This window comes from Ambystoma mexicanum, chromosome 5q, assembly GCF_040938575.1.
Source record: "Ambystoma mexicanum isolate Mex_15411 chromosome 5q, UKY_AmexF1_1, whole genome shotgun sequence".
Lineage (NCBI taxonomy): Eukaryota > Metazoa > Chordata > Amphibia > Caudata > Ambystomatidae > Ambystoma > Ambystoma mexicanum.
In genome coordinates, this window is record NC_090933.1 from 1,194,928,464 (window position 1) to 1,194,954,725 (window position 26,262).

Below are 26,262 nucleotides of genomic sequence, written 5' to 3' on the forward strand. Positions count from 1 at the left end.
GAGTATTTCCCCAAAATGGTTCTCGCGGAATAAAATGATAGAGATACCCTTTCTAACAGTGCCACTAACATCTGGTGGTGTCAATTCCACACCGGATAGTCCGTTCCCTCTTCCCTAAAAAGAGGCTTGGTTAGTGGAGGAAAAATGTTTAAAAAACATTCTCCCAATGCCCAGATGCCAATACTTAATCTGTTCAAGGTTTTTCCTTAGGAATGATGGACGGGAGAGCACACAGGAGCTGAATTGGTGCAAGTGCCCAGAGCAAAAGATACAATACCGATAAAGATCAGCTGGGAGAGCGCCCAACCCCAATTCGCCTATTTTTTCAGGACTATTAGATAAGGCATTAGTTAGGCCCCATGGAAAGGAGAACAACACCAACATACAAAGAAAAAAACAACAGAGGTAGAAAACCTGGAAAATAAGCCTCGATGTTTGTTTCAGCGAAATCCAGGACAGAGAGCAGAGCCCAGCTTCTATTGGTCCTGTGTGGAAATACCAGGGCAGATTACCGAGTCCAGCTTCAATCCAGGACAGAGAGCAGAGCCCAGCTTCTATTGGTCCTGTGTGGAAATACCAGGGCAGATTACCGAGTCCAGCTTCTATCGGCCCTGCGGCGAAATCCAGGACAGAGAGCAGAGCCCAGCTTCTATTGGTCCTGTGTGGAAATACCAGGGCAGATTACCGAGTCCAGCTTCTATCGGCCCTGTGGGGAAATCCAGGACAGAGAGCAGAGCCCAGCTTCTATTGGTCCTGTGTGGAAATACCAGGGCAGATTACCGAGTCCAGCTTCTATCGGCCCTGTGGGGAAATACAGGACAGAGAACAGAGCCCAGCTTCTATTGGTCCGGTGGGGAAATACAGGACAGAGAGCATAGTCCAGTTTCTATTGGTCCTGTGGAATGAGGCAAGACGCCATTTGCCATAATGCGATTAGGCTCAGTGGAACGACTTTCCGTCTTGCGATTATACAGGGAGGAAGGAGAAAGCATAACAGAAGTCCACAGCAACCAATTTGATGAAAACCTTAGTCTAAGCAAAAGGTAAGATGACCAAGAAAGCTAAAAAACCTCACTGTGGAAACCAATTCATGTTTTAATACGTTTATTGGGCTGGAGGCCAAACAGACTATGCTGAAGCAATGCAGTGCACTTGTTTGATATGCTAATAAAAAATGACAAGAAAATCACATAACTGTGGAGGGAGGTGGCATGAAAGAACAAGACCGAGCGCAGGCGATAGGGCACAAGGATGGGCAGTCGCACAGCTTCATTTTCTAAAGCTGTAAAGAGCAGTTCATGCCTTTGCCACGATATAGGAATATGAGGGAACCACAGAGGACACTAAAACAAGTCCCTTCAAAACCCTTTCAAATACAGCAGCTTCCTCTTTTAAATTCACATCACATATGCACATTTATGTAAATAATAAAATCCCAAACTTTTCAAAATACTAATGAATAGAAAAACAAAGATATGTAAAGCATTCCTGTGGGACAAACATGGTGCTTTAAGGAAATCCTGTTACCTTCTTCTAATCCACAGCTCTCTGCATTGCATTCAGAGGAAAAATAAAACTGACCTTTTACATCTTTAAAGACAGATAGTTGAATGAAGAAAGTCATTCCATAAGGGGTTCAAACCATAAAATATAAGAAAAGAGCACATTTTACAAACAGCCCGAGCACTGCGCTCACCGCAACCAGAGTGCCCATAATGTGACTCAAGATGGTTGACATTGCTTTTGGCTAAAAGCAGATTTTGTTTCAGACTACCTCTCATGGTTTCAAGCTACTTACCAGTGAAGTTAGTCGTATAATGCATTACTGAATGTATGCTAAAATGTCATGAAAGTTTATCAAGAGTTTAGCAATGAGTGACTGATTATTGTGCAATGAGGACATTATGCACAAAGCCAAAATATGCCACCCTTCACTTTTGGAATCAAGAGAGGCTTGCTTTTGGGGACTGGGGATGCCCACGAGCTATGCACAGAGCTTCCTGTAGGTGGCACGAGGGATTTCCCAAAGCATCATGCGCACCAGGGCAGGAGCAGACACTGGGCAACCTACCGACTATTTGGGAAGGAGTGATAGAGCAGGGTGTCTATCAAGACCTCCCAAGATCCAGTCAGGCAGCAGGGGAAACGCTCTCCCCACAACCCCAATATCCAGCTGGGATCCAAGGCGAACCGCCAGCAGGCTTCGTGGAGCCAAGAGGAGAGGTATACCAAACAATAATTCTACCCATCAATCATAAAGAGTGGAACACCTGCCCTCCTTCCTATTTATCAGCAAGGCCCTTTACCAGAAAATAGGCAGGACACCAGGGAGCGAGGAAAACAGGCTGCTTATCGAAAAAATATCAAAATCACATGAGTGGACACCTCGTTCAAGCAGTATAAAAGAGGTTCAATTTCCTCAGTCTGGGAGAAGAAAAACAGAGCCAGGCCCGGAGAGACCAGAGAAAGAGCCAGGCCCGGGGAGACCAGAGCGAGAGCCAGGCCCGGGGAGACCAGAGCGAGAGCCAGGCCCGGGGAGACCAGAGCGAGAGCCAGGCCCGGGGAGACCAGAGCGAGAGCCAGGCCCGGGGAGACCAGAGCGAGAGCCAGGCCCGGGGAGACCAGAGCGAGAGCCAGGCCCGGGGAGACCAGAGCGAGAGCCAGGCCCGGGGAGACCAGAGCGAGAGCCAGGCCCGGGGAGACCAGAGCGAGAGCCAGGCCCGGGGAGACCAGAGCGAGAGCCAGGCCCGGGGAGACCAGAGCGAGAGCCAGGCATGGGGAGACCAGAGCAAGAGCCAGGCCCGGGGAGACCAGAGCGAGAGCCAGGCCCGGGGAGACCAGAGCGAGAGCCAGGCCCGGGGAGACCAGAGCGAGAGCCAGGCATGGGGAGACCAGAGCGAGAGCCAGGCATGGGGAGACCAGAGCGAGTGCCAGGCATGGGGAGACCAGAGCGAGAGCCAGGCCCGGGGAGACCAGAGCGAGAGCCAGGCCCAGGGAGACCAGAGCGAGAGCCAGGCCCAGGGAGACCAGAGCGAGAGCCAGGCCCAGGGAGACCAGAGCGAGAGCCAGGCCCAGGGAGACCAGAGCGAGCCAGGCATGGGGAGGCCAGAGAGAGAACCAGGCCCGGGGAGACCAGAGCGCGAGCCAGGCATGGGGAGGCCAGAGCGCGAGCCAGGCCCGGGGAGACCCGAGAGAGAACCAGACCCGGGGAGACCAGAGAGAGAACCAGACCCGGGGAGACCAGAGCGAGAGCCAGACGCGGGGAGACCAGAGCGAGAGCCAGACCCGGGGAGACCAGAACGAGAGCCAGGCCCGGGGAGACCAGAGCGAGCCAGGCATGGGGAGGCCAGAGAGAGAACCAGGCCCGGGGAGACCAGAGCGCGAGCCAGGCATGGGGAGGCCAGAGAGAGAACTAGGCCCGGGGAGGGCATAGAACCGGGCCCGGGGAGGACAGAGAACCAGGCCCGGGGAGGACAGAGAGAGCAGGGAGATGAGATAAAGTCAACTCCAACTATAAAACATCCTACAGACTGGAAGACAAAGAAGCCTATAACACAATTTGGTTGGGAGTTGGGGGGGCATCTATAAAACTCCAGAGAGAGGAGCCAGGCATGGAAGAAGAGAAGCAAGGGGTGGGGTGAAGCAAAGGGGCATTCTTTTACATCTGGCAAGACTTACCAAGGACCTAACTCGAAAAGAGAAAATCCACACACACACACATACAAGATATAAATGGACAAATAGTATAATCTAAAATGTAATCAAGTCTGCAAAATATATTCTCCCCTTTTATGTTTTATTACAAATTACAATGATGCAATAAAAAAAAATAGAAAAGCAAAATGCAAAACACAGTTCTTCAATCATTCTACCAGCGAGTGTCAGTCTGCTAAACGTGCTCCAAGAGGAATGAAAAAATCATGCAAACATCAAAAACGATGAATCCGAGAACCAAATGAAAGAAATTATCAAATTAAAATGGGCAAAGAAACTACCCTCATGTATTCTACTTTATATGGTTATGCACAGTATTGCTACCCGGGCAAAATCCAAAAAGGGGTAGATTAGCACTCATTAGCTACAATGTTTTTCATCATTTAACACTTAGCATAGTTTGATGTCCGACACCAATATTTTAAATGGTACCTCCTATATCACTGGCCCATCAACCGTAGCTGAGCCATGCTGTTTAGCTATGGTCATGATCAATGTGTGTCATTTCCACCTGCCACATTACCCCTTCACTTTTCAAAATATGATGATGTGTCTGCTGACCAGGAAAGTCCCTACGGAGCGACCTTAGTGTGAAGTCCTTTGGATTGCTACAATGTCCCTGTGGCAGGAGTCAACTGATCTCAGCTCTCTCATTCCCTGCAGAAATGGCCGGACATTGGCCTAGACGCTGCTAGTTCTCCCATCCCCCATCTCGATTCTACAATAGTAACAGGTTTTACATGAGCTGTACATGTGCCCAGAGGCCAATGTGCCAAGGCCATTGCCTCAGGCTATATCCAGGGACAAGTTCCCCCTCTTTGCAGTAGAAACATGAAAGATGAGCACACTGAACAGGTACCAAAGTAAGAGGTTTATTACATGATTTCCTAATGACACATGCTAATGACTAATCAATACTCCAGGTTTGAAGATGCATGCAAAAGAGTTCAAATTAATACACTTACTGGAGGGCATAGTGTAAGTGTCTTCTTCATCTATGATTTCGGCATAGTCATCCGTCTCTGTGCAAAAAAGAAAAGGAAAGAAGTGTGAGTACATGTCTCCTGAACTCTCCCAAGTTGGCGTTACAAGCGCATCCAGTGGTGCCCATTTAATTGCCGAGAACACATATGCCACACAATCCTTCCTACTAGAGATGCTTTTGTTCTGTTCCAGTATTGCCAAGACAGGAATCCAGTAACATCCTGTCGATTACAACTGACAGAAAGAAAAAACATCTTGTGGAGAGGCCATCATGGCTGCTTTCAGAAAGTCTGGCTGCTCATGCAAGTCCTACTGAGGTTGCAACCCACCGCCTTAATCCCAAACCTTGCCCTCCATGGTGCATACATCCCCATCATTGTAAATAAGGTTAATCAAGTACTGCGAGCCTCTGATGTCCCCAGGACTTGCTCCTGTGAGCATCCTCCCTCGTAACCAACTGGGCCACATGTGTCTCACTAATCATCAAATCCTCTAAAGCATCCTACTCTGCTGAATCTCGTGTTGATTATATACAGCGTTTCTTATGCAACTACTTGCCTTTTATGTCACAAATTATGATAACGTGCCTGCGCAAGAGCGTGAGACTTTGAGAGGAAGTGTGAGGGAGGGAAAGCGAATCAAACCATCGGCGGGTGTGAGTGAGTGACTGGACGAGCGAGTGAGCATAACAGCCTGTCACCGGGTGAGCAGATTGTAACTGAGTGTGTGTGCGACTAAAAAAAAGTGTGACAATGGCAAAGTGGCAGACTACGAGGGTGACTGAGTGAAAGAGAGCAATCGAGTTTGAATTAGACAGACAGCATGAATGGGCGAGTGCCCAAGGAAGTGAATCAATATCACAGTGTCACCAGTCGAGTTTGAGCGTAACAATGTGTGCTACGAAGTGAGATTTCTAGTGACCCACATATACTCATAGCCTGAGTCCATAAGACTGCAAGTGAGTGAGTGAGCCACTGTCGGTAAACGTGTACCACTTCCCTGTCTGGCGTCAGGGAGCTCCAGCAGTAATTCCTAAACCACCTCCCTCAAATGTGTCAATTGCTGTTCTTGGCGACCAGAAATGATGCAGCAGTGTGCACTGCAGCGAGCAAGATGGAGGCTTGAATTAAGGCTGCAGGTGCAAAAAGCGTCAGAAAAGAAGGCGGCAAATGAAGACATGTCATGTGCTTTTTTTGTTAGGCTGGTGGCCGTTTTGCTACTAGCGGAACCTGTACAAGTGCCTTTTAAAAGCATGTTTGGAAATCCTGACCATTCAATGGTGCTTGCCTCTGTAACCTGAACAAGACAAGCTAATAATATTTTCAGGCAACAACAGATTTAAGCGCTTAAGTCAGCTTGTGATCCTGAAACCGAGTCAAAGTAATGTGAGGTCTAACAGCACATGGCTTAAGATGCCTACTCTCATTAAGATGGAAAAGGCAGTTTTTCTCTTGTATCACAAATACACAATCACTTTTTTGTGTATTTTTTAAAACTTTCTATACTTTTCACAAATACCCGAAAGGAGAGTTGATTTAAGTGCCTATGTCACTTTCTCTTCGATCGTTAAACATCAGGCATTGGCTATAAGACCACCTACGTGTATAGCGGACAACTATATCTTATGAACTCCTTTCAGTATTATGTAGGGATATTATTTCTTCATGTAGAATGGCAGCCAGTAACTTGTTATATCCACATATCATAACAAGTGCCCCGTTTTTGCTGAAAATGATTGATAAATTAGCCATCATACAACTAGTAAAGTAATTGGATCCTACATTTTGGGCAGTCTGGTTTCAGGCCCTCCCATGGTACAGAAAATGCTCTACTGGATTTACAGACCGGAATGCTTAATACCATGGACAAGTGTAACTCGGGGCTGCTGATGTTATTAGATCTATAAGCAGCCTTTGATCTTGTGGATCATGAGAAATTGCTCAGCAAGCTTACGGACCAAGGAGGGTGTTCTAGTGGCACTGGATTAGATCCTTTCTCGAGGACAGCAAAGCGAGAATAGTTTGGGGTAATTCGTGCTCCGAGCCCGAGCTAATTAACTGTGTTGTACCGCAAGGGGCCTGACTTTCCCCAGTGTTATTCAATTTATTCGGTCTCTCTCTACGTGATCTCTTGGACAATCTAGGTGTGCGATTTACGAATTATGCCGACACTCAGCTCATAAATGGAGCTGGGTGGAGATTATGAGAAAGACATGGAGAGCATCGGGCAAATCTATAAATATATCTAAAATTAGATGGCAGCAAACAGGCTCTGCCTTAATGAGGCAAAAACAGAGTTCCTTATCTTTGGACCCAAACGAGCATGTACTAGGCTAGAGGCGAGATACAAGGGCTTTTAACCATCTCTGGGTGCTGAAGCTCAAGTAAATAGCGTAATTAATAAATCTCAATATCATCTGAGATTGCTCATATTGGTGAAGCCTTATGTCTCCCTGGCTAATTGCTCTATGCCAGTTGGAGCTGTTATAATGCCTAGGCTCGACTACTGTAGTGCGTTATTGATTGGAGCGAGATAAAGTTGCGTCAAAAAGTTGCAGATTCTTCAAAACAATGATATACGGATCGCCAAAGACGTGGCACGACGGGACCCTATTTCTGTACACAGGAGGGAGCTGCACTGGCTCTCAGTTAAAGCTAGAATATCTTTCAAGATGAGTATGATTGTTTATAAAGGTTTATATGGACAAGCGCCAGAGCACCTAAAAATACCCGATTCTCCAAAAACGAGCTAGAGTTACACGGTCTAGGGACTCAATGCTATTGGTCCAACCTAGAAGTAAACGAGTTAGAGGCAATGGGCGCTCGTTTACAGTACAAGCTGCGTCGGTCTGGAACAAGCTTCCCCCAGAGTTGCGCATGAAAGCAAACATGCTCACCTTTAGGAAATACCTCAAGATGTTACTGTTTGTTTAATTGTAAGCCTGCTGTATCTGTATGTGTTATATGTGTTGCACCCTGATGCCTGTGGGCTCCGGCGCATAATAAAAATAATAAATCCCTCTTTTTTATATTTAGATCGCTCATAACTCAATGTCAACTTCAGCTCCTCCCATTCACTAACGTGCACCCATTCTATAGTGCACCAGCCTCTCAATCTAAAACCTAGCCACCTAAGCCATATAGAACAACAACTATTCCCATCACGCTTCTTCACCTTCCCGACCCAGAGAAGTTAATAAGAGGTTTGCTTCTATTGGCCTTCAACAATATGTCCCCTTCACTCTCAAAGGATTTGTATTCTAGGACGTAATGCAACCCTACGTACAACTGTTGACCCAGTTTGTGAAATTCCAATATTCAGTGCAGCCTCTGCTTTCATACAACAAAAGCTGCCCTTCATAAATCATATTACTGGGCATGGGCACTTCAAAATATCAGCTATCCTTTCTGCAATGTAGGTCTTCCTCCTCGCTCCCTAGCATACTGTCACCCCATCTTCCCTGTAGCCCTAGGGCCCTCCAATCCTCTAGCATATGTGTACTCCTGTGGCATTTTGATGCCTCTCACTTAGCTCATATATTTGAGTGCTTGCTTTCTTTAACTTACATAGTGTTCTTGCTTCACAGGAAGCTCTCAATGAACATTTATACATAAATCAAAATGATTTACACATCAACACGTGCGGTAGCACGTTTTGGCCGCATCTATGCGCAGAATGGGATTACATTTGTGTATAGGCACGTTACAAATGCCATATCATATCCTGGGCACCCATTGCAACGTCAAGAAACTGGGCCAGGACTACTCATCCTTCATAATTGATGGTAACCTCATCAAGGTGGCCAAGGAGGTTAAGACCCCTGGCTTCTACCTTGATTCCACCCTCTCCTTCGCCACTGTCTACACTTGTAAGCTCATTAGAACCGGCAAACCTTTTCTTTCAGATGATAATTGCATTATGCCGGCCAGAGCCCTAATACTCTCGAGGCTAGACTATTGCAATGCCCTCTACATTGGCACCTACAAATCAATCCTCCAGAGGATACAAATCCTCCAAAACAATGCTCTAAGAGCGGCGCTTGGTGTGGCCAGAAGATCACATATTTCTGCAATCAGACGCCAAAACAATTGGCTCTCAACCCATAATAAGATCTAGCTAAAAACCGCATCCCTCCCCCATTAAGTTCTGAACAATGCTGCCCCCAGTTATCTCACAGATAGATTCCATAGGAGAACATCTACCAGACCCATGAGACTTGCCAACAGCAACTGCCTCACTATCCCTAGATTTAAGCTCTCTAAGGCAGGTGGATGCAGTTTCCCCGTGAAAGTGGGCCAACTCTGGAACTCCCTGCCACACCTTATTAGAGAAGATCAACCATATTTGAATTTTAGACGCAGCTACATCAACTTGCTCAAATTTACCGACCTTTAGGCCTGCTCGTGCGTGACTTACACTCCTGTAATGTATCTGTATACTCTCTTAAATGTATTTATTGATATATGCCTGTCGTGTATCTGCACTATTCCTGCTCATTTCCTGTAACTTCGTAACATAAGTCTTGCATATCCTGTTTTGCTGCACCCCGATATCCACGGGTCTGGTGCACATTAGAAATGAATAAACAAACAATATCATTTACCATAATAAACAGACTTGAACCCAAATTACCGGACAGAAAATAATATGGCAAAATACCACTTTATTATCAATTCAAAAAGTAGGGCAATCTGGCGAACAAGGAAATGCAGTCCACTCACTTACACTGATAGTTCGGTTACGTAAAGTCTTTATAGCTCAAAATACTTCAGCTTTGACGTCATCCTATGTGGCAAATAATGAAAACCTAGCAGGTTTAGGGATCGGTTAGTGAAACGTCTACTTACATAGTCTATAAGTGTTAATCCATTTCATTGGCTACTCCTCTTCTGGTAATCAAACCTCGAACTTCTATCTAACTAGGCATAATTTCCTTGTACCCTTCAGTAGCTTCTCCCTGAGGCATCCTTGATCGCTGGCCAGCCGCTATTCTTTGTTCATGCATGAATTTGCATTTCCAGCCTGAATCAGCTCTGGTCACTTTCCTTTACTATCACTAAGAGCCGGCGTCCATCTTTTCAATATGGCCGCTTCACTGTTATGTTTTTCTACCGCAGCAAGCTTCTATAGGACTCTTCTACCATGTGTTTCTGCACATATACATTCACTACTTATTTGGTTACTTATCTTCTTTATATATATGGTTTCTTCTTACTTTTATGCATGTCTACTCTGGTTTCTTCAATTACAACTTCATTCTGAAGTATTCTTTTATTGTTTAAGTGCCTTATTGCATCTTCTCCTAATGACATTACTTTGCACCCGACAGGTTCTCTCAACAGCTCGTCGATATTCAGAGGTGATAGCAAATCTTCTGCTACCGCCTCAGTGTGAGGATACATTTGACACGGTTGTCTGAGTGCATAATGTCTCTCATACACTCAATGCAGTATTAGAATGATACCTGGTGTCATGCACAGTGTCTGTTATTCATCCAGTATGACAGAGGTGAGGGGGTGGAGTCTATCAGTAATGTACACACCTTCTCCTGTACAAACACATAACATGCTATATCATAGCTGGTTGGACTGTGTCCTATGGACCACAAATACCACTGGCTCTCAGCACTAACTTGTTACACTGTTAGTTAGGCTACATAAAGCACCAACCATGGACGGGCCCATCACATTTTGTAAAGTCTAGGCCTTAGAATAATCTCACTGCACACCTCCATGCCTTTAAAAGTCTCTGATCGCATTATTGCTCGCAAGGGTTTGTCGCCCCCCAATTAATAACTTTGTCTGGCTACAGTAAATCTTCGAGGCTATCATTAGAGCGAGGGTCTGAGATAAAAACAACTCTTCCCTCCTTTTCTTTCCTTCCATAGCCAGAGTATGCAACCTCTGGCCTGCCATCAGTCGCTGTGTAGGATCCTGGGAGGCGTAATCCAAAATATCTGGAGAGCAGCGGGTTGCAGAGCCCTCTTCTGTAGGGTCTTAGTCTTTATTAGTTCATAGTTGCAGCTATTTTGTGAGACCCACTGATAGGTTGTAAATAAAGGCATTGGAAATCAAAGATCTTTATACTACAGTACCTTGTGGCTTCCTACGCCCCACCCCACAGTGAACTCTATCCACACGCACCCTCTGTTTATGCACATTCCTGGATCACAATCCTGGAGCTTACGCCACGCTTTCCGATTCTGCCTACAGCAACTGAGTTATTGCTGTAATTTACGAAGATCACAACCATTGCTCTTCCCCAATTCAAGTATTGCATTTTTGGAATTGTGACGTTCATCATCATTATAGAACTACTGAGACCCGGTACATAACTTTCTCCATCTTCATTCTGGGTCCTTAACTGCTGGTGTGTCAATGGACTTGTGCCATTAATATAAAGAATTACATTTTGTTAGGACAAACGTTCATAAAGTAGGAGTTAGTTACTTGGGGCTGTATGAGGGGAGGTCTAGTGAAACACTCCGATGGGTATCCTTTATTTCACATAAGTACTCTCTATAGCTAATTTCTGAAGGAGAACTATAGTAAGGGACCCTATCAAACTATAGGAATGTGCAGAAGGGGTGTTGGGTATACTAGTTTCTTATATATAAACTTTTACTTCTGGGATGCACGTACAACCTCAAGATAATAAATACTATTCTTTTTCAGAGAAAAGTATCCCTTGGGCCCCTCGATGCCCACTGCTCTATGCAGAAGCTGCCTTTCCTGCAAAGACAAGCATTTAGATCCTTTGCATTGCACTAATATGGTTTCTCATAATTTAGAAAGTAAAAATGCATGATGTTACATTAAGGCCAATGGTATGAAGGAGCCTTGAGCCCCTAAGCACTTTACTTTGGTGGTCTCTATTGAGGAAATGCGTTCTTTGGTAAAACACTGTAGTGTATAAAGCCATTAGCAGGCGACAGAAATTAAACGTTGGGCTTAACACACTCGTCTAAGAGGGCTAATTATTTTCGACATGAAAGGCGTGATATATTGTATTTTGCATATTAATGAGCATGCAGCAGCAACCTTTGGATAACATACTAAATCGCCTGAAATGTGTAATACTCACTTGGCATTCACCCAGTATTATTTCAAACATTTAACTAGACTCAAGTGGGGAGATTGGCTGCTGAATACATCAAATGATGACCCAGAAGTCAAGCTCTGGTGTAGAGTCGGCAGGAGCAGATTGTACCTCTTAATCAGAAGCCATAAGCCCAGTTCTATGCACACAGCTAAAGTTTCCTATGCTACCTAAATTACGGTTTGTAATGGAACCTGATCAGAGATTCCTCAATACCAAGATGCTCGACAGGGTCATCTGTGGTTTTGTCATACCATTACGACCTTTAGTTTGACTCTGGTTGGTCGTGCAACCAAGAGAGTTCGAGAGGAGGAACCCCACCCAATAAAAGAAAAAATGTGTGCGAACAACATGAGTCGAACAAAAGGTGGTCGATGTAAATGTGGTTGCAGAAGCCACAATTAACCATTTGACAGTAGTAGAGAGGAATGACTACTCTGTGTGAATGCCTGCTCCCTCTCCCCCCTAGCTGTAATGGCCCTAGAATCTGAAGATGTCCAATTTAACCAGGGGACCATGACAAGGCAGCTGGCACTGTACTTGATGACAGCCATGTACGAGAACATTAACATATTTAAGAAGAAGATGCTTTGTTTTCCATAGTTTATGTTTATTTATTTTAATGCGTACATGCCTGTGGGCCTCAGAGCACACATCAAGACAGACAAAACATACAACTAAAAGCCAGAGTCAAAGAGAAGGGAGAGGAGACAACAATATAAAGAAAATTAAGCCTGGCTTACAGTTAAACAAGTAGGTTTTAACTGCACGTTTAAATACGGACAAGGAACTGAATGTTCTCATAGCCAAAAGGAAGGCATTCCATTCGCTGGGGGCGTGTACAGAAATACTAGCACCTCCAAATATAGCTAGCCTGAACGGTGGTTGTTGGAATTTATGTTTGTCGGTGGAGCGGAGCTGCCTGGAGCGGTGATCAACGACTAATCACTCAGAGATATGCAGGAGCAATGGAGGTCCAGCATTTGTAGGACAGGGACAACAGTGTATGAATGATCCTTAGCCTAACAGGCAGCCAGTGCAGAGTCCTACGAGAGTCTGAGATATGATCTTGTTTAGGAAACTCTCTCACACCGCTATTCTGGGGGTTTTGTAGAGACCGAAGATTCCCCTGTGTTGCTCCAATTAAAACACTGTTACAATAGTCGAGTCCACTAAGGCCGACGCAAGGACAGGTCTATTAGTGACTGAGATAAAAGGATTAATTTGATTAAGAAGTCTGACCACGAAACCTAAAGATGATCTAGTATGTGATACGTGAACTGCATACTCAATTCAGCGTCCAAATGGACACCCAGAGTTTTAACTCAATCCATGACCATAATCTGGTTGTTTGCGATGTCAAAGCTCTTATACATGATGTCCAAATGTTTAAACCCATGCCAGTGGCCACCATGAGGAGCTCTGTCTTGTTGTGGTTGAGTGCCAAGGAATTTGCGACCATCCAGAACTCGATTGCAGCATACACCTGGTTAATGGTTACAAAGTCCTGTGCATAGTTGCCTGACAATTTGATGACCGCCTGGGTGTCATCTGCATAGTTGGTGTGCCGGACACCCAGGCGGTCAAGCAAATCCAGCAATGTTCATATGTAGACGTTGAAGAGAGAGGCCAATATACACAACCCGTACCGATGATGCTAGGATGAGATTGTGCTTCCTCAAAAGGTACTCTAGAGACCAGAGGACCAAGAAAGGAGGCGATCCAATTAGAGGCAAGGTAGGAGCAGCCTACTAGGCCCCTCAACCGGTCGACAAGAATGACATGGTGGACCAGGTCGAAGGTAGCGGACAGATCAAGTGGAATCAACAGTGCTGGATGTCCTTTCTCTACTATGTCCGTCATGGTGGTTTTAAGAACCAATAGGGCCGTTTCTGTTCCATGCCGTGCTCTGAATCCGAACTCGTGGTTGCCTAAGATGATGATGTTCTCCAGGAAATCCTGGAATTGAAGATCGGCCACTTTTTCCAGGATCTTGAGCAGGAACGGGACTTTAGTTATTGGCCGACAGTTTTTGGATAGAAGGGGGTCAAACGAACTCTTCTCCAGCAGGGGAGTAACCCAAACCTCAAGAGAGGCAGGAACCACACCCTCGCTGAAGGACAGATTCACCATTCTGGTGATCCATGGTAACAGCAAGTCAAGAGATTCTTGCAGAAAATGTGCTGGGCAAATGTCCCCCCCCCCCCTTACATGAAGGTTTTAGGTTAGCAACTACTTTTAGGATCTCTGCTTCACAACATTGTCTGAAGTTGAAATCAGGTGTCAAAGATTCAGAGTCGGAAGCAGTGGAGCCAGTTTGTCTTCCATCAGGGTATTTGTGCCAGGTAGCTGTGTGCAAGTAGCCTCATGGTGGCCCTGAGTTGTTTTAGAAAATTCCTCCTGGATTGTTTGGCACCAGGCAGTCTCTCTTTGATATTAGTGATATCAACACTTTTGCCTTCAACTTCCTTCAAGATTTTGAACAGTTCCCCAAACAGGATTTAGCGATGTTAATTCTACTGTTTGATTTGGCCTCAATGACAGATTTTTTATAATTGGTTAGGGTCAAGGGTGATGGGTTTCCATGCCATTGTCTTTCCAGAGCCCCTTTCAGTCTAAACGGAAGAATATCATCTTTAAGCCAAGTGTTTTTTAGAGGTTCTGATTTAATTAGTTTGTCTTTTTCTCTTTTTCTGGGGCTAGTACCTCTATAACAGAGGAGATGTTAGAGGACAATGAGAGACTAGGGATGTGACATTTTCAAATGAATCTGGAGAAAGCAATGTGGGTTCCAGTAGTGAAGAGAATGCAGATTTAGATACATTGTGAGAATTGCGACACTTTTTCCAGTGCTTCAGGGAGACAAGCCATGAAATTAGCCATAAAATGGTTGGCCCTTGTGCAGCTGGTAGAAGTGGTGTTCAGAATGTTTAACCGATGAGTAAGGACCCAGTCCAAAGTGTGACCATCCCTATGTGTTGGTTCTGTGATCCATTGGGTATAACCCATGGTGTCCAAGGCTGTCAAAAACAAATTAGCTGGCTTATCTTAATTATCTTCAGCCCAATAGTTAAAGTCCCCGATGATGACAACGGGAGACTTAGGTTTCGTAATACTGTTAAGAAGAGCCAAGAATTGCTCTTCAAATAACGGCATATCCTTGGGTGGTCTGTAGATGGTAAGAATACTGATATAGACATGTTGGAATTTATTTTTACCTTAATAAGTAGGCTTTCACATCCTGCTAATCCTGGATGTTCCACTGTATGACAGTCCCATTGTTTTCTAATGAGGATTGCTACTGCTCCACCCCCCTCTGGTCAATACAATCCGTCCTCAGGATTTTATAATCTTGGGGGAAAGCCTGTCACTCAACCATGTTTCAGTAATGCCCAACATATCATGCCCAACATATCACGATTGGAGGTAGTGAGATAATCTGCTACCTCTGCTCCATGCTGTACTAAGGAGCATGTATTGAGGAGTGCCATGTTTACAAATGAGGGATATCCTCTTTGTCAGATCATTGTACTCCAGTAATTTTTTCTGTGGTGTCGTTTACAATGTTGGTGCATGATGACATTTCTATAGTAAGGCTCTTATCAGATGGCAGTATTAGCACCTCCGGGATATTAGAAGTGGGCGCTTCTAGACTGTCAGTACTAGATGGAATGTTGGGAACAAGCAATGTTTCAAGACCGAGTGGTAGAGTAGCGTTCCAAAATACCTTTGTGAGTACAGCGATAGTGTTTGCTGTTGCATGCCTTATTAAACAAGTCCCTGAGATGGGCCATCTTGGAAGCAAGGGTGATTATAGGGCTTACCTGGAGAACCAGGATGGGAACATCGAGCTATGTGGACAAGAACACATTGACCACTCTCCCCGGACACGAACCGGCACTAACTGGCCTCTCCAAACGTGCCGGTGCTAATGCGCTGCCTATGTGTATAAGAGAGCCAGTGGTGCTGGGTAATGTAGTTAATAGAAGAACAAGTTACTTCTTACCTGGTAGCGTTCTTTCGATTGGATGTTCCTCCAACGTATTCCTCATCTTAGATGTATTCCATCCAGCTTTGCTGCTCTTCGAAAATTTCTTTGGCAGAGAGCGCCGTGCGTCGATGTCGTCGAGTCGATGTCCCTCGAAGGCCTCCGTCGAGGGTGACATCATCGGGTGTATAAGTAGCACGCGTGGCGCCCGTTGGCCTCAGTTCTGTTTTTCCCCTCTTTTGTATCTGTGATCTTGTACTGTTTTTTGTAGATTTTGCCGGCAGACAGGTATCAGCCTTGCGAGATTTGAGATGGCAATAACCCGGAAAAAATCTACAGAGGGGTAGGTTGGGAGGGCGATGAGGAATAAGTTGAAGGAACATCCAATCGAAAGAACGTTACCAGGTAAGAAGTAACCTGTTCTTCGAGTGGATTGTGTCCTCCAACGTATTCCTCATCTTAGATAGGCTCCCAAAGCAGTATTTTGCATAGTTCCTCTGGAGGAGGGGTCAGATTTTTTTTTTTTTTTAAACTGCCCTTAGATGGCAGAGTAAAGCACTGCTTTTCCAAAAGTTAGCTCCCTCGACTGGGAAGCATCCAGGTTATAGAATTTTGAGAAGGTGTGAAGCGAAGACCAAGTTGCTGCTTCGCAAATGGACCTTATAGGGACACCTCTTTGAAGGGCTGTGGAAGAGGCGATGCCTCTGGTGGAATGAGCTCTTAACCCTTCAGGTGGGTCTTTTTGTGCTAGTCGGTAGCATTCTGAAATGCAAAGCACGATCCAGCGCAAAATTGTTTATTTTGTTACTAATTGACCCAGCTTTCTTCCAGTGTAGCCTATAAACAACTGGTTGTCTACTCTAAGTCTAGAAAGCCTAGAGATGTAAAGCTTAAAGCTCTTTTTGGGTCCAGTCTGTGTAGTCTTTCTTCCTCCTTAGAAGGATGAGGTGGAGGATAGAATGAGGGTAAAACAATTTTCTGATTTAAATGAAAATCAGATATTACCTTTGGTAAAAATGATGGTTTAACCCTCAACACAACCCTGTCCTTATGGAACACAGTATAGGGTGGCCCAGAAGATAGTGTCTGCAATTCGCTCAATCTTCTTGCTGATGTTAGAGTAACAAAAAATGCTGTTTTCCATGTTAATAATCTTAATGGACACGTGTGCATAGGCTCAAAAGGGGCACACATTAAGAATTTTAATACCAAATTTAGATCCCAAATCGGTACTTGAAATGGGTGAGGAGGAAACACATTAGTGAGTCCTTTTATGAATTGTGTTATCAAAGGAATTTTGAAGTATGAGCATTCTTCCGATGAGCGCTTGAAGATGGAAAGCGCAGCAAGATAACCTTTTATTGTTCCGATATTCAGATCTCTGTGCGCTAGGGTCAGAAGGAAAGATAGTACTTCCGGAATAGAACACAGAAAAGGATCGACATTCTTTTCCCTGCACCAGTTGAAAAACCTTTTCCAACAGCAACGGTACAGAGACTTTGTTGCTGGCCTTCTTGCCGAAAGCAACACCTCCATAACATCCTCTGGAGGGTTCCAATCCCTGTATCTCAGCCTTTCAGATACCAAGCATGAAGGTTGAGTGTTCTGACCTCTGGGTGGAGAACCTGACCTTCCATTTGAGAGAGAAGGTTCTCTCTCTCTCTGAGGAAGATGTACTGGAGGACAGATGGACATGTCTAGAAGGTCCGGATACCACATTCTCCTGGCCCAATCCGGGGCAATTAGGATCACGCGGTTCCCGAAGCGTCTCAGCCTCCTGATGACTTGAGGAATGACGGGAATCGGAGGGAACGCGTACAATAGTGGGAAATTCCACTCCACCACGAACACGTCCCCCAGGGCTTCTCTCGGGGGAAATTCCCTTGAGCAATACCTTTCGCATTTTCGGTTGATTCCGGTTGCAAACAGGTCTACTTGAGGGGTTCCCCAAAGGGCGAAGATCTCTTGAATGACTTCCTGAGCCAGTTCCCATTCGTGGGACACCGTGCTCTGCCTGCTCAGAGCATCTGCCGTCATATTCTCTTCCCCGGCTAGATGAATTGCTGTTAAAGAGATTCCCTCCTGAATCGCCCAATACCAGCACTACATTGCCTCTCTGCTCAGGGGTAGTGACCCCACGCCTCCTCTTTTGTTTAGGTAGTGTATGGCAACTGTGTTGTCCGTCATTATCAGGACATTCTTTCACCTGACGGATGGCAGGAAGGCCTTCAGCGCTAGTCTGATTGCCCTCAGCTCTAAAAGGTTGATATGTTGTTTGGACTCCGATGGAGACCAACGACCGCTGATTGTCAAATCGTTGGCATGAGCTCCCCACCCCAGGAGTGAGGCGTCTGTCACTACTGTGATATCCGGCCATGGTTGCCAAAAGGGCTCTCCTTTTAGAATGTTCTCTGTACAGGTCCACCATAAAAGGTCTTGTCTGACCTTGTTCGGAATCTGAAGAAGAACTGTCATTTGACCCGAGAACTGGGATCACCGAGTCTTTAGGGCCCATTGAAGGGATCTCATCCTCAAGCGTGCCTCTGGCACCAGAAAAATGCAGGATGCCATGAGGCCGAGCAACCTTAAAAAGTCGTAAACCTGGAGATTTTGGGCATTTTGGAATTTGGAAACCATCTGAAGAATGTCTTGAGCCCTCGACTTGGGAGGCGAGCTCTTTTCCCAAGGACGTGTCTAATACAGCTCCTATGTACTGAAGCTGTTGGGAAGCTGTCATCTGTGACTTCTTGAAATTGAGGTAGAAGCCCAGTTTGTGGAGGAAGTGGCAGGTGACTTTCAGATGACCCAGTGCTTGCTCGGCAGAGCGCGCTCTGATCAACCAATCGTCTAGGTAGGGGTAGACATGAATCCCCCCTCTCCTGAGGTGCGCTGCCACCACTACCATTAACTTGGTGAAGACCCTCGGGGCGGAGGTCAACCCGAATGGCTTGACTCGAAACTGATAGTGTGAGTCGCCAACTACGAACCTCAGGTATTTTCTGTGTTTGAGATGAATCGGCACATGAAAATAAGCATCCTGGAGGTCCAATGACACCAACCAGTCCTGGAGTTGAAGGGCCTGAAGGATCTGAGAAAGGGTAGCAATCTTGAACTTGTCCTTCCTGAGGAACTTGTTCAAGTTTCTTAAGTCCAAGATGGGTCTCTTTCCTCCGTCCTTTTTGGGGATCAAAAAATACGGGGAGTACCAACCCTTATTCCTCTCCGCTGCAGGTACTGGTTCTATAGCACCTTTCTCCAGCAGGGTTAGAACTTCCTGCTGTAGGAGCGGGTTTCAAAGTTTCAACGGGTGTCTCCCTGGTGGGTTGCTTTGAGGTTGCTTTAGAAAAGGAAGGCAATAGCCTTGGGCTATTATATCTAGAGCCCAAACATCTGAAGTAATGGCTCGCCATTCTTGCAGATGCTGCGACAGCCTGCCTCCCACGGGTGTTTTGTGGTGCAAGTCCTCAAAGTGGTTTTGTGGAGGATGTTGCAGCTGCTGATGGCAAAGAGGCTTCAGTTGGAGCTGGCTTAGCACGTTTTCCTCATCCACCACGAGTGGCCTTTCTTTGGCCCCTTTGACTGGCCATTCCTCTCGTCTTCCCGTATGAGGTTTAACGACGATAGGATCGTCCCCTCCATGATTGCCCTTGCGCACGAAAAGGCTGAGGTTGCCTAATAGCAGCTCCTAAAGATTTGGCCGCTGCTTTTGAGGTCTGCAACCTCTCAAGGCTCTCGTCAGCCTTGTTGCCAAAAAGGTGAGACCCGTCAAAAGGCATGTTCAGGAGACGGTTCTGTACGTCCGATGTAAAACCCGGCTTCCGTAACCACGCAAACCTGCACATTACCGTGCTAGTGCCCATGGACTTGCTTACACTATCCGCAGTGTCCAATCCAGATTGAAGGGATTCCTGCATGGCCTCCTTTCCATCTCTAACGAAGGCTAGGAAACCTTCCCCTTCTGGTATGTGCTCCGCCGCCATTGCGATGCACTCCCACAGAGTGTACGAAAATGTTGCCAAGGCACATGTGGAGTTGGCAGATTTTAATGCCATGCACCCCGGTGAAAATACCTTCCGTGCCCAACCATCCACACGCTTATCGTCCCTGTCTGGAGGGATAGACGGGTACGCAAGTTTGTTGGAAGCTGTGGCTGCCTGTATGACCAAACTCTCAGGAGTTGGATGTTTTGACAGATAGCCGGGGTCGCTACTGGCTGGGCGGTATTTTGATGTTCGGGATTTATTCACCGGAGGAATAGAATCCGGAGTTTCCCAATTCTTTGCCACCCTGTTTTGTAAGGCTACATGAAAAGGTAAAACTGGGTCTTCAATGGGACCATGATCCAATATGTCTGTCAAATCGTCCTGGACGAATTGGGCTGTTGGTTTAGCCCATCCCAAGTAGTCAACCACCTTGGTCATTAATTGACGATAAGATGGACTGGCATGCTCTCCTTGATCTGGTCTACCAAAATCATTCTCAGGAGAGGTATCAATGCCACTTGCATTGTGAAAAAAGACTCCACCAAATCCCTCATTCTGCTTTCCTCTGAGATCAAGCATTGTGGGACATTTGGGGTGCCATACTCCAATCCAAAAGGTACATTTTCCTTCTCGGATCTCTCCTGTTCCTCAAAAATTGAGGTCAAGGATTTGAAAAACTCCTTTCTAGGGAGAGGCTAGAAAACCTTCTCTGGGAGAAGAGGAGGAAGAGGTGTAGTACCAGGCTCTGAAGTAATTGCATGTTTTTTTTTACTTTTTCCTTCTCTTTTTCTGGCTGCCCTGGCTTGATTGGAGCCTTTGGCGCCGAGGGTTTCGGCGTCGACGTCGATAAAGGTCTCAGACGGCGTCGGTGACCTTGAGTGGTCGACTCGACTCAAGCATTTTTCGCTCGGCGTCCTGGAAGGTTCCCTTTCCTTCCTTTTACGATCACCCGGGCTCGAGGGCGCACAAGTGTCAGAGCGATGACGCTCCCGGCCGGCTTCCGAAGAAGGCGCGGACTGAGGCTTCGCTTTCTCAAACACCTCCATAAATGCTTCCCACTCTTCAGGAGACGAATGTTTTGTGGGGCATTTCATTTTCGGAGACTCGTCTGACGACGAGGTGGAGGGAGATCTATGGCATCGTTTCTTCGACTTTTTCGACGAAGACGACGAGCGATGAGAATCGCTTCGAGATCTGGATCTATGCCTTTCGCGTCGAGGAGATTTTTCCCCATGGGGTCTCGACTCGACGCTAGAGGCTTTCCAATCCTTCCGACCTACCTGTAGCTTTCCTCTCCTTTCTCGCAAGGCCTTTCCTGTCATCGCCTGACACTTCGAACGGGCCTCCATGTCGTGGCCTTCCCCGAGACACCACAAACACACACGGTGCGGGTCCGTGATCAACATTTTTGAGCCGCACGACTTGCATTTCTTAAAACCCGATCTCGGGGTTGTGATCGGCGTTGATGACGAGGACATAATTACTTCTCATAATATTATATTTCCTGACAGAACTCGAGGCGCGCCGAATGTCCGAAGCAATGTACTGCGGAAAGACGGAACTGAGGCCAACGGGCGCCGCACGTGCTACTTATACACCCGATGACGTCACCCTCGACGGAGGCCTTCGAGTGACCATCGACTCGATGACTTCGACGCACGGCGCCCTCTACCGAAAAAATTTCCGAAGAGCAGCAAAGCTGGATGGAATACATCTAAGATGAGGAATACGTTGGAGGACACAATCCACTCGAACTACAATTCTCATAAGCGCCTATCAATAATGCTCCAGTTCACGTGGTGCCTAAACATTACACTAAAAACACATAGGTTCCAATCGCACATGGTTATATTGCTATGCACTCCTGTAAAGAACAAATTGCGTTTCAGGTTACCAGCAGTTTACACAAAGCGGTTTCAATCTCTGCTGCCCTCATTTCTTCAGTATGAACTATTCAAGCAAGCAGGGGTTTTGTGACTGGGGTATTTGGAAGGATCAACAATTCCAAGATTCACTGCAGAGATTGATCACCAATGGGAGTGCGAGAACAGGTTCCAGAGAAGAGGCACCTGCTTTTATAAGAAAGGTTTAACTTGGAAACACTTCAATAAAGTGTGCCTCTGTGTACCAGTCGGTCTTACCTGAGCCTCCATTACAAAGTATACTGGTGATGCAGAACTACCTCAAGCAAGAACATGCTCACCCATTGATTCAGCCGCGAGATATTTGGCAGACAAAACCTACATGTACCACAGGATCTTCTCTCTAACATAGTCTGGGGGTACCAAGGTTCAATCTGAAAACCGCTGGAGGAGCTAGCTTCCCAGTTCAAGCTGCCAAACGTTGGAATTCCATCCCCATCCCTCTCAGACAGGAACCTTCCTTCCTCTCCTTCAAAGCCTGCATAAAAAACTGGCTCTCCACTCACCACTAAGTTACTGCTGTCTCGTTGTTGCTCAGGGAATATGTATGATATCGACTCAATGTATGTAACCATTTCTCCGTTTTCCTTGGCTTCCTCGGACCCATATGTAACTAGGGTCCTACGTATTTATTGTCTTCTCGCCTGATTGTATCTTTCTGCCTGTTCATGTATGTAACACTAAGTTTCTCAAGCGCCCAGCTACCTCAGGGGTTTGGTGCGCGAAATAAATATGGAACAAATACAAATAAAGACATAGTGAATTAATAGAAAAATCACAGTTCCGGCCAATACAAGAAGCAATCTGATGAGAACCACATACATGACATTTTATTAACATAAGCAATGTACAACGGTTAATTATGGAAACACAGATAGCATTACCGTCCCCACTAAATTCATCTGCAGATCCAGGTTGCATGCAGGGGAAGAGCAGAAAGAGGAGAAAGAGAAAAAGCATTATGATCAGCAGTGCATCATTAATGAGTGAAAAGTGTAATCTTCTGCGATAATTTAAGAATTAAAAGAAAAGCAGAGTTTCAATCAAAGAACAGAGGAACATCAATGCCAATTTTATGAACATGCAAGCATTCTTCAGCTTCATTGGTGAGAATAAACAGTCCACACAGCACTGGCCCGTTGTTATTAGTAGCCTTTTGAGCAATTTGCAGAAAGGTGCACATGCACCTGGCATGCAGCAATACATGGGGGTAATCAATCATGTTCACAGCTTGCACACATCATACCAAGGCCTCAACAGGACATGTTTAGCGCGTGGCGGCTGGAAACAGTCAGTAGATGATCAGCATTGCAAGACAATGTTCAACCCTCATGAGGAAGGACATGGATATGTGGTGAATGGCAACCACTGGCACAATCTTGCTGAACACCTAGACAAGCTGGGGGTACCAACATGATGGTGCCGAGTACCACCTGCAGCGGCTGGTGTCTAAGCCAATCAAACATTATGCTTTGCAGTTATAGTTTTTCATATGCAATAAAGGCATTTTCCACATGGATAATTTGATAGATGCAAGCATAACATGGACAAGTATAAAGGAACTAGTTACTTACGAGTTAACTGAGCTATTTGAACCGGTAGACTCATTTCCAAACTAGTTTTGAAATGCTCAATTTTCGAGAAGTGTGGGAAGCTTGAATCCATTTACTTGAAAAGAATCCAATCTTCCTGGGTGAGTGCATGCATATAGTAAGACACCCCCTACAATTATTACATATTGGTTCATGTTGGACATGTACTTCAGCCATGTTGTAAACATGTACCAAGTCATGTCTGCATGTCTAAAAAAGACTGCAAGTGTGAATAAATAGAAAGGCATTATTTGAACAGTTCAGCTCAAAAGGTGGGATTGCACCTGTCATTTGAAGGAGACAGGAGATGCAAGGGTAGGCAACTTACAGCTCTACAGAGAAGCACAGGGGCTAGGGCAGATGAGTTGGAAGCTGTAACCCCTAGACATACTGTATTGAAGGTCACAGAAACGTGTGCAGGCAATATATAAATGCAATTCTGTTAAAAAAGAAATCAACATTAGAAACTAATTTCGAATACACTTTCAAGTTCATGTTCCAAAAGTGTTAGTGGGAAAAGGTGGGGGCGAGGGGGTGGATAGGACAGTGAAAACATCTTGGATTGTCCAGGAATATGTTGAACTAGAATAGGAGCATTAAATGATCTACCATCTTGCATGGCAATAGGTCCTACGTACAACATTCCTCATGCAGCGTGTAAATGCATATTATGCCATTTAAGTTTGGAGACCATGTGCAAGCTTTTATTATAATGCAAATGGTTACACGGATTACATAAATGCAAGGTGTGATCAGGGTTACTTGTTCAACAGCCTGCCGTTAGACGTTGACAAACACTGGGGACTTTTACTCCTTATTTTATTGTTTGTAAACTATGGGATCAAATTATTAACGTGACAGGTAGTTTCCTATTTGGTAATTTGTTAATAGTGTATTATAATCATGTATTTGCTAATTGACAATTTTTTCAGCGGTTACCTTTGCCTTTATATAAGCAAAAAATACCCGTACTCTGCACAAGTTCTGTAGATAGATAGGATAACACATTCATCAATTCCTGAAAATCAATGATCCTGTAGGTCGCTGTGCCAAGGTGCTTATCACTTGATGTGCTTTGCACTCTGAAGTAAAGTGCACTGAAAATGGGCGCGTGTGGCAGGCTCACGTACCCCAAAGCAAATGTGGAGAGGAGACGAGATTTGGGGTGTTGCAGCATACTGGGATTTTCTGTGCAATCTCCCCACCTGTTGCCTCAACCTGGCATGGTGCAGTGCGTTCCGGTGCAAATATCTCGGAAATGGTACGGCCTAGGGCCTTGCAACATGAATTCAGTTCTTTGTGTCGAGATGCTTAAAATGAGCTCTGTCCGGTCCTTCTACGACCACATTATTGATGTTTTGCCAATTTCAGGCAACCATCTCATGTGTGAAGGGGTTGAAATCTGGGGTAAGGGGAGTCCAAATGTCATGTAGCCAGTAATGTCTGGAGGGTTCCAACAGGTAACTATGCCAAATGTGATGCAGATTAGTGGAACGATGTGGAATTTTACAAGAAACAAACAAACAGATTTTCTGCTTTAATATATATGGGATACATTACTCACCGTAATCGTATTTCTGATGCTTGTATCTGCTTAGATTCACATGCTGTGCATAGGCCGACATCTAGTGGAAGCTGCGGAGTATTACAGTTTGTTTTTCGAAGTCGAAAAATGGGCGTCGACACAGGGCGTGCCAGTAATACTATCCCTAGTGTGACGTCCCCTGTACCCATGATCCCTCACGCGTCTAGGATCCCCAGATTGTGTTTTTCCTGACATGAGGTAGCATGAGGAGTAGCGTGAGTACAGATAGTCCAAGCAGATAGACAGGAAGGTAAGACTACAAGCAACCATGCGCCTTCTCTCGGAGGGGAGGAAGGGTGGGTCGCATGTGAATCTAAGCAGATACAAGCATCAGAAATACGATTACGGTGAGTAATGTATCCCTTCTGAGGCTTGTGGAATCTGCTTAGATCACATGCTGTGCATAGATTAGCGAGCAGTACCAGAAGAAGGAGGTGGGATGTGAGAAGGGTCATGAGCAAACAGGTGTCTTAGAACCGCTTGTCCCACTTGTGTATCTGCCTTGGAATGAGTGTCAATGCAGTAATGCTGAGTAAAAGTGTGAATAGAGCTCCAAGTAGCTGCTTTGCAAATGGTGTCAAGGGGAACATTTGCAATGAAAGCCAGAGTGGCCCCAATGCCTCTGGTAGAGTGGGCCCTTGGCGTAAAAGGCAGAGTTTTTTCAGAAAGAGAGTAACACAGCTGTATACAGTTGATAATCCACTTTGAGATAGCGCCCTTAGAGACGCGATCCCCCTCTCTGCCTGTAGCTACGGAGACAAACAGTTGATCTGTTTTCCTTAGCGGTCTGGTTTTATTTACATAGTATAAGACCGCCCTACGCACATCTAGGGTGTGTAGTTTCACCTCAGCTGAGCTTTGTGGGTTTTGGAAGAAAGCCGGAAGCTCGATGGACTGGTTTACATGGAACTTGGATATGAATTTTGGTGAGAATCTAGGGTGTGTGCGTAAAACCAGTTTGTCCTTGTGGATAGCAAAGAAAGGATCTTGCACTGACAGAGCCTGAATTTCACTGACCCTTCTTATGGAGGTAATGGCTACTAAGAAGGCCGTTTTATAAGTCAGGTGTTTGAGACTACTTTTATGCATGGGTTCGAAGGGGGGCCCCATGAGCTTAGATAGCACCACATTGAGATCCCATCCTGGCGGTGGGTTCGAGATAGGAGGGTGAAGTCTCTTTACTCCTTCCATGAAGGCTTTAACCACTGGTACTTTCCACCACGAAACCTTGTTATGGGATGTGGTGTAGGCTGAGAGGGCTGCCAGGTGTACTTTCAGAGAGTTAAAAACCAACCCTGCATCCAGCAGGTGGAGCATGTATGTTACAACGTTGGAAGGAGTGCAATCAACCGGGTTGATTTGTTTACACTGGCACCAGATAACGAATCTTTTCCAC

General features: G+C 45.6%; 1 protein-coding gene across 21 annotated transcripts in view; it reads right to left on the reverse strand.

Moving 5' to 3' along the window:
* PTK2 (protein tyrosine kinase 2) overlaps window positions 1-26,262 on the reverse strand; it is a 1,463,565-nt gene that overhangs the window by 415,811 nt on the left and 1,021,492 nt on the right. For 8 of the 21 annotated variants that reach the window (XM_069621702.1, XM_069621703.1, XM_069621697.1 and 5 more), the window contains 3 exons: window positions 22,574-22,591; window positions 4,680-4,736; window positions 1,528-1,560 (listed from right to left, as the gene is read on the reverse strand). In XM_069621702.1, coding sequence (XP_069477803.1) covers window positions 1,528-1,560; window positions 4,680-4,736; window positions 22,574-22,591 — 108 coding nt within the window. The remainder of the gene's footprint in view (window positions 1-1,527; window positions 1,561-4,679; window positions 4,737-22,573; window positions 22,592-26,262) is intronic. The other 13 variants (XM_069621701.1, XM_069621693.1, XM_069621698.1 and 10 more) reach the window with 5 other exon arrangements.